Source organism: Sinohyriopsis cumingii, unplaced genomic scaffold (assembly GCF_028554795.1).
Source record: "Sinohyriopsis cumingii isolate HCF-2022 unplaced genomic scaffold, ASM2855479v2 utg000354l, whole genome shotgun sequence".
NCBI lineage: Eukaryota > Metazoa > Mollusca > Bivalvia > Unionida > Unionidae > Sinohyriopsis > Sinohyriopsis cumingii.
The window spans coordinates 75,173-83,366 of NW_028315890.1; the positions used below are offsets into that span (position 1 = coordinate 75,173).

Sequence of the window (8,194 nt, forward strand, 5' to 3'; positions counted from 1 at the left end):
AATCAAGTTATCTGCATCTTCGAAGAGGTCTTTGCCATAGCTTTTTTGTCTGCTTGAAATGTTTTGCTAAATCATGCTAAGATTGTTATTTTAAAAAATCACAGTAAAAAGGTCTAAAATTTGTATCGAAAAATGTGTCGAACGTTGAAATATTGCTATGATGGCGTAAAAACAAACCGATCGTCTACCAATCCCTCTTGATAAAGTGTGTAAAATGGATGCAGGCTAAAACGGATGCAGGGTGGATGTACTTTGTAACTTAATGAATGTTAGATTTCAGTGCAACCAGTTTCCGTATGCTCAGCTCCAACCAAATAGCAAAATCGATGTTATTAAAATTATACAATGATTATGGACAAGTAGACTCACATAACATAAGTCGGCACCAAAATGTTATCCATTATGCATCTAAGTAATCACCTGTGGAAGGTTAGATTAGTCACACAAGATGCCCTATTTTCATGTACAGACCTTAGAGTTCAAGAATGTGGTATTTTGTATTAGTCTGTTCTTTAGCTTAATAGTAGTGGATTCGTTACCAAATATTATAGATTTAGGGTTTAGACCCAGACAGACCAGTGATACTTTTAAAAGAAGCTAGATAATCGATCAGATAAGGTAACAAGCAACGAACATAGTATTAGTGTTTGGCACTGTCTAAAAATGTTTTTAAGTGGGCACTGTATGTACAGCACTGGATAGCTTTACATATAAATAGTATTGCTAAGACTGGTTAGAAACCTTTAATGGTATATATTTTTATTTTACATGATACAGTCTTACTTTCAGCGTCAGTTAATATAACCTAGGAGGAACAAATACCACAATGTGCAGGAAGTATGGAGACACAATAGGAACGACTCTTAGTTAAATGCCTCTAGCACAGCATGGCAATATTTGCATTCTAAATCCACCATAGCGTGATTCCTTGATACACGCAGTCTTTGGTTCCACAAAATGACTAGCAGGAAAGTAATAAACAACTTCGCAATAGACCTAACCTCCGGACACCTAATGATAGGACACAATTCAGTTTTACTGAAGTATGTGGGGCAATGGAACCTTTTCGATATTTAGGACACCCTTTCGTTATCTTGTTTTAAATAATATTTAAGTAATAATCAAGAAACGTTATATCAGTCTATTATAAATATTAGTACAAATTCTGCATACAAGAGTTTGACGTAAGGTTGTAGTTTATTAGATAACATTTATTTATCAGTAGTTGTTAGAAACTGAATAATGAGAAATATTTGCCATATTATAAACATATAATTTTTAATCAGTGGAGAAACTAGTACTGTAGCCTCTGGTCAATATAAGTTCAATACAAGTTTAAACGTGATTCAAATGTTCGTAAAAGCAACATTTGTTTCATTACTATTCACAACTTCTCAATAACATGTCATATGTATTTAACTACTACATCATGTATAAAATGGGTTAAATTTAAAAGTCATTTATCTATCTCCAAACCTTTCATCATTTTCAGAGTTTGCCCTTTAGTGTGGTACCATTATATCAATTTACATACAAATCTCGCTGAATGTCTCATTCTCATGCATCAATACTTCCACCCATCTGCTTTCATAACTCACACAAGTTACATTATTTTCAGCAAAAATTGTTTGAAGAGACGAGAGCTAACATTAAACTTGTCCAATGGTCTATATTTTAATTGGATTAATCTGTCTATATTAATCCAGACTGTTAGAAATATCTTAGCAGCTGTAGGATGTATATTCAATCAAACCCCAACATCAGTATGATATACAAGACCAAGACCACGTTCAGCTGTAAATCACGTACAAAAACACTTTATCTTAGCACAGTTGATTACTAAGCATGCTGAAAAGGAGCTCCCTGAAAGTGCATTGTTATCCATCGCCGTCAGTAGCTCATGGCCATCAATGGATTGTATCCAATTTTCTCTGCAACTGGAGGATCAATGAACTACCTAAATTATAAGACCACTTCGACTTCAGAAATGCAAACTATTATTGATACATCATCCACGGTGGCATTGGAACAGGTTACTGGATACAGTAAACGTGGTGTCTCAGTGCTTAGTGTGCAGGACTCGAAAACGAAAGAGTAGAGGTTCGAATAATACCATGGGCTCAGCATGGGTCGGCTACTGTGGTGAGGCTATGTGCAGTCGTCATGGCATTAAATAGCAACATTTATTTTTGTGCCACAGCAACATGAAACCAAAAGCAAACAACCATGTGCTCTCACCTGAGGCAAATTTTCATATAAATTGAAGACCCAATGGACATTATTACTTATAAACCTTTAGCAATATGAACCAATATGGTAATCGTTTTCTTTAATTCTTACAAATCGTGCCACGTAGCTGATAAGTCATGCATTACAATTATTGCATATGTAAATGCAAACAGATGTAAAAATGAGATACATCCGTGCGTCAAGAACTCAAGGGCTGGGACGACGCAGATGTACATATCTTATCGTCCTGACCGTTGTACTGGTTCTCTCGGTAATGATTTGGATTTTAAACAGACCAGTTTGGGGTATTTCGGAAATATATATGGATATGTATAGTCAGAAGATGAACAGGCTGAAAACATTACTTCAAAAAGGAGTCGCGGAGGATGACACTGAATTAATCGAACTCATAAGGACAGACTTTCTTTTTAACCCAGAGACAAAACCCTACAACTTAAATAACCCTCATTTATTTGACTATTCCTGTGGTCAAAGCGAAGCTATTGATAAACTGCTGACTCAAAAGGTAAGTGAACCCTAGCTTTTAACTTGAACTTTAAGCTAAAATGGTGACCCTGATGTCGCCGCCGGTTTGAAACCTGACAATTAGGATAGTGAGAACCAAGAACAAAAATACAATAGTGTATGTTTATAAAACAGCATTTCATTATGTAGTTATGTACACATATTTAAAAAATATGTGATTTTAATACTTTTATAGATTCACCGTCATTTGAGAAATAAAACTGGGTTATAATCCTCTTCGCAATTGAAAATTCGTCCATCGATCTCGTTCCATTTTGATATGTTGTATATAGCACTAGCGTAACTTTAGAAACGTGGTTTGTCCTATAGAGATGTTTGCTTATCCCGTTTTTCTAGTTTTCCCTTCTTCATTTTCTGGTTACAGAATGACTATCCTGTTCAAGATACTCTTTTTAGCCCGTTTATCAGAATATCAGCCAATCTGTTTTTTTTTTTCAAACTGCCTAAAGTAAATAAGGTTTCCTGCCATTAGTATCAGTCCAAATGATCAATGACGGACGGTATTGGACTATCTGATATCTCTAGTCAATAACATAACCAGATGAGAATCGTCGGAAAGCAGACTGGAAAAGATATTAAAAAATGTGGCCCATATAAAGAAAGTTTGGTTCGGCATATTACAACATGCTCACACATGAAATATATTCAGTGATAATCTACAGGAATATATCACATTTGTTCACATCTAATACGACAGAAGGATGTAATGAAACCAGTATGTCTATATGGAATATGGCGGAAGCCAGTATAATCTCATCATATAATTTCTTGTCGGAAAACCGATCTAAGAAATTTTGTCGAATACATTTCTGACAGATATTTGACTGTACTGTACCTAAATTGTCTTCTGTCGGCCATTTGTTATATCGTTTTACTTATTCTGCCACAAAAAACTAAAATATAAACCGCTTGCACATATACATTGTTTAAAATGTGTTTATTGTATGTGTTTATTTTCTTTCTTATTCCTAGGAGAAAGGATTCTACATAGAAGCAGGCGCTTACGATGGAGAATCAATTTCCAACACACTCTTCTTTGAGAAGGTTAGAAAGTGGAATGGTCTACTGATCGAACCTGATCACTTTGTGTTTGAAAGACTAAGGGCCAAGAACAGGAAGGCTATACTGGTTAATTCATGTCTGAATATTAAGCCACAGCCTTCCATAGTAAGTCGGAGATTTTAGCAGTTCTTATGACGTAGTTTTTATTATATTTCACCTGTTTAGTTTAAAAAATACTACTAATAATATTATCAACAACACAATTCCAGAAATTTAAATCCCAAGATGTCGTAAAAAGGAGGGAATGTCCTTATGTAACAAAGATAATATAGAGATACATTAGGGTATATTTGTAGAGGGGGGCATTGCCAAAGATGAATACAGAGAAGACTCCAGCTGAGAACGCACCAGTATAAAGTTGCCTTCAAAATGTGTTCAACACACAGCGGCGGTTAAACAATTGCATAAGAAGCGGACAAAAAGATTCAGATGAAGCTATAATAGTATATAACTGCTTCAGTTACTAATTTCGCTCGTGCCGTGAAGCAAGCTCTATACATCAGAATGGCATAGCAATGCAAACACAAGCAATTTGTTTCAACCTTAAAGAAAGTCGGATGCGTATTCTCCTCGAGGAAAGTATACTCCATCTATAAAGTTCCATTTTTCTGTTACTTTTTATTTCGACGACAAATTTTCACTCATATGCATATGTACGGCCTCTGCGTATTGCAGAGACATAGTGTCCACTTTATATTTACTACATGGGACGCTTCAGTGATGTTACGTGTATAGGCAGTCATTTGGCCTCTCCTACAAGTGATATTTATTAGAATTGATATTTTAGCGTCCATTTCGTAACTATTATATATCTAGATGTGTAGGCCTCTTATGGCAGGCAATGAAATACACCTTTATGGACGATACTTCCGTTAGAGTAATGTTTTCAGCCTGTTCATCTTCTGACTGTACATATCCATATATATTTGACTTATGAAATGTATCCAGTTTCACTACCCGTATGGTGCCATTATGCACTTCCTACAGACGTTGCCCAGTTTAATGCCTCAGTAACCATGAACCTAGTTTATGCAGGCACTCTCATGATTCAATATAGTATGCATGGTGCTGATGGACACTTCGTACGTACGAAGTCCATCGTGGTAACTCAGGATCCAAGGCATGTAGTTTCACTTACTCTCAAGCTTTTGCCACTCAATGGGAGCCAATACTTAGAGAATGCTTATTTTAACGGTATCTGATTCAGGACAGGCTGCACGTTTAGTGAGCCACCATCTTCGACATTTTTTTAACTTTTTTGCAGCCAGCTAAATAAACGTTATATTCGCGACTTTATCCTTGGACGACGAAAACATGCTATTAATTCACTTGTCGTTATTAGATCTTATTATGGTCAATAAAGACAGCCTTATGTGAGTGGATTCATGAAGTATTCCGTCCATTTTCATTGGAATTCTGCCCTCCTGTCTCCATTACAGTAACAGCATGGTCTACTATCCGGTATCAGTTTATTATTGACTAAACCAAGAATCTACTTTCAGTTAATTCCACAGCCTATTCACCAGTATATTCATATACAGAGTTGTTAATTCTGCTGCAGTAGGAACTTTGAAATTTACTGGATTTGGCGCTAGTCCCTGTATAAAGTGGGTATCTCTCTATCTTAATGCCACGGAGGTGGGCTGATAACTTTCAATTATTTAGCTAATACGTTTTAACCTGGGAGGTCTGGATTTGCGAGCTAGTAGTAAGTTTTTTAAGTTAAAATAAATATGTGTGTTTCCGACCGTCCCTTTCTTTCTTTGCTTACCCTAGTACTTTGTACCCCAAGGATAAAAAAATTGAGCCCGTTTAGCCCACTATTTAAAGCGATTAGTACATAATATATACTATCATATATATATATATATATATATATATATATATATATATATATATATATATATATATATATATATATATATATATATATATATATAGAGAGAGAGAGAGAGAGAGAGAGAGAGAGAGAGAAGCTAATAGTACTACTACTACCACCACCACTAATATGATAAAAATTACTACTACAAGTAGTATTACTTCTAAATATAATAGAAGTGATTAAGATAATGTGGTGATTAAAATAAAGATAACGATTTTGATTGGCATTATGATGAGTAATACTTTGGTGAATGTCATCAACGTGTCTATTTATACATGTGAGTTTACAAATTTGAAAACAGACATTCCATTAGAATGATCGACTGACCTATCTTCATTATCTTTTTTAGAGATTAATTTGCACGTTCCTTTTCAATGCTTTCCAATTTCCGCTTATTGCTTTATCGTACAAGTCAGCTAGCATTTATTCATGAAAATGGCTGTATATTTGTATCACTTTTTAAACTGCATACGTTTGCATTCCAGCTCGAATTCAACAGAGGAAATGAAATGGGACGAGTTTGGATAGATCAAGATGACATAAACTGGTTCAAAGACATGAAGATGAAAGTGAATGTTATAGAAGTGCCATGCTTTTCCCTGTATTCAATTCTTTTGGCAGTGAATAAGACTACTATCGATTACTTTAGCCTTGATGTAGAAGGTAGAGAACTTTCAGTTCTGCAAACTATTCCGTTTGAGAAAATTTATATTGACACTTTCACTGTAGAATATTTGAATGGTGACGACAACTATTCCATGGAGATAAAGTCATTTATGGAGAAAAAAGGTTATCAGCACGTTACACATTTGCTCGGAAATAAAACTTGTACAGCGCGAGACTCTTTGTTCAAAAAGAAAAAATAGACATGTACAAGAAAATCATAATCATTTTCAAGTATTTATAATTGATTTACTAATGTCTCGAAAAATTATCCTTCCGTCTATTGGTCCATTCGGCCGGCCGTCACATCCAGCTTAAGTTCCGATTCTAATGCAACGTGCTTTACATTGCTATCCATATATTCAATCAATGTGAAGACTGCAAGGCATTTCTATTCCATGAATATACTCCTATTTTTAAACGAAATAATTGTTTGCATTGATAAGTAATTATATTGGCAATGTTTACTTTAATATTTCGTACAATTATTAGAGTTAAATCAGAATATGATAGAGACAGTCAATAATATGGGGCAAAATAACGTGTTTTCTCCTATTCTCGTATCAAACATTTGATAGCTAGACAATTGCAATGATTAAAAGGACATAATTAAGAGAAAATGTGTATGTGAAACATTATTCTTGTGGTACACTACACATAAATAGTAAACACTTGCCTGTTGAAACAGCTACTTAAAATATGGAGCATTTTTTCTGTATTTTTGTTTCCGAGAAAAAGATAAAATTCAGATATTAATTTTTCGACGTTTAAATATCATTAATGTACTGGATCGACTTACAAAACCAAAATTAATCATCAATATGTATTCCCAGTAATATCTGCGCAGTCTTATGCAGGCTATGACAGCTATCTGACAACATATACTTATTTTTGTACTAAACATATAGTACAACTTTTGAAACCATAGAGTTAGAAAGAGCATCGCTGCTATACCTACCTTTCCTTTATATATATAATCATTAAAGGGGCGGAAATGGCTTAGTTTCATTCAGAAATACACCTATTCTGTATCACAATGAATTTCATTGGCATTGAACAGCGCCTCATCGTGTGACCACCACGGTGCATAGGGGTAAATGAAAATGCGAGTATTCCATTACTTTTCACTTCATTTGATATGCATCTATATGACACAGAATGCTCTCGGTGAGTACAGGGAATCAGATGAACGTATGATAGCTTGTTCGTCACTGTGCGGGACTAGGTATAAAACATTTATTTTATTTGTAATTTTCAATTGTTGGGGCATTTATGTAGAAATTAAATGATTTCAGTTCCAGTGAGTACAACATTTCAACTATAAAACATAATTTCTTGTCTTTATGTGTTTTCAAGACTCTTGGGCTGATTAATCGCACACCTCCTCAACATTTCCGATGTACATATGTTTGTGTGCAGTATAATATTAGTAACTAAATTGTATACTGATTAAAAGTTCTAATCCAAAAGAAGCGAAACTGCCCTCAGACACTCATATTTGTCACTCATCCATTTTCTGACCCATACCTATGTTGCTTAAGGGGAGATTTCCACATTGAAATTAACGTAAAATACAGATTCAGGACATTATTATTATTGTTGTTGTTGTTGTTATTATTATTATTATTATTATTATATTATTACTCTTTCTCTCCTATTATGTGGTTAAAATAAGCGACACCGGCCTATAAGCTAACTTTAAAAATAGGATAGTATCAGATTTGTAAAGGATATCTTCATGCAGCTTGGATAAATTAACGTTGTGGAAATACAGAAAGTGGAAGCAGGGAACATCTATCCAAGCTTACTGTA

At 34.6% G+C, this 8,194-nt stretch overlaps 1 protein-coding gene across 1 annotated transcript; it reads left to right on the plus strand.

Moving 5' to 3' along the window:
- The first annotated feature begins 2,410 nt into the window (after window positions 1-2,410).
- Window positions 2,411-6,585, plus strand: LOC149774288 (protein Star-like). Its single transcript, XM_089945503.1, has 3 exons — window positions 2,411-2,755; window positions 3,748-3,942; window positions 6,205-6,585. Exons 1-3 carry the CDS (start codon window positions 2,411-2,413, stop codon window positions 6,583-6,585), a joined length of 921 nt encoding a protein of 306 aa, XP_089801629.1.
- Window positions 6,586-8,194: the final 1,609 nt, after the last annotated feature.

Excerpts from the sequence above, each read along its gene's own strand:
- LOC149774288 (XM_089945503.1), top strand. The coding sequence starts at position 2,411 with ATGAGATACATCCGTGCGTCAAGAACTCAAGGGCTGGGACGACGCAGA. Across the intron at positions 2,756-3,747 it reads ATAAACTGCTGACTCAAAAG|GAGAAAGGATTCTACATAGA; the intron begins GTAAGTGAACCC and ends TCTTATTCCTAG. Across the intron at positions 3,943-6,204 it reads TTAAGCCACAGCCTTCCATA|CTCGAATTCAACAGAGGAAA; the intron begins GTAAGTCGGAGA and ends TTTGCATTCCAG.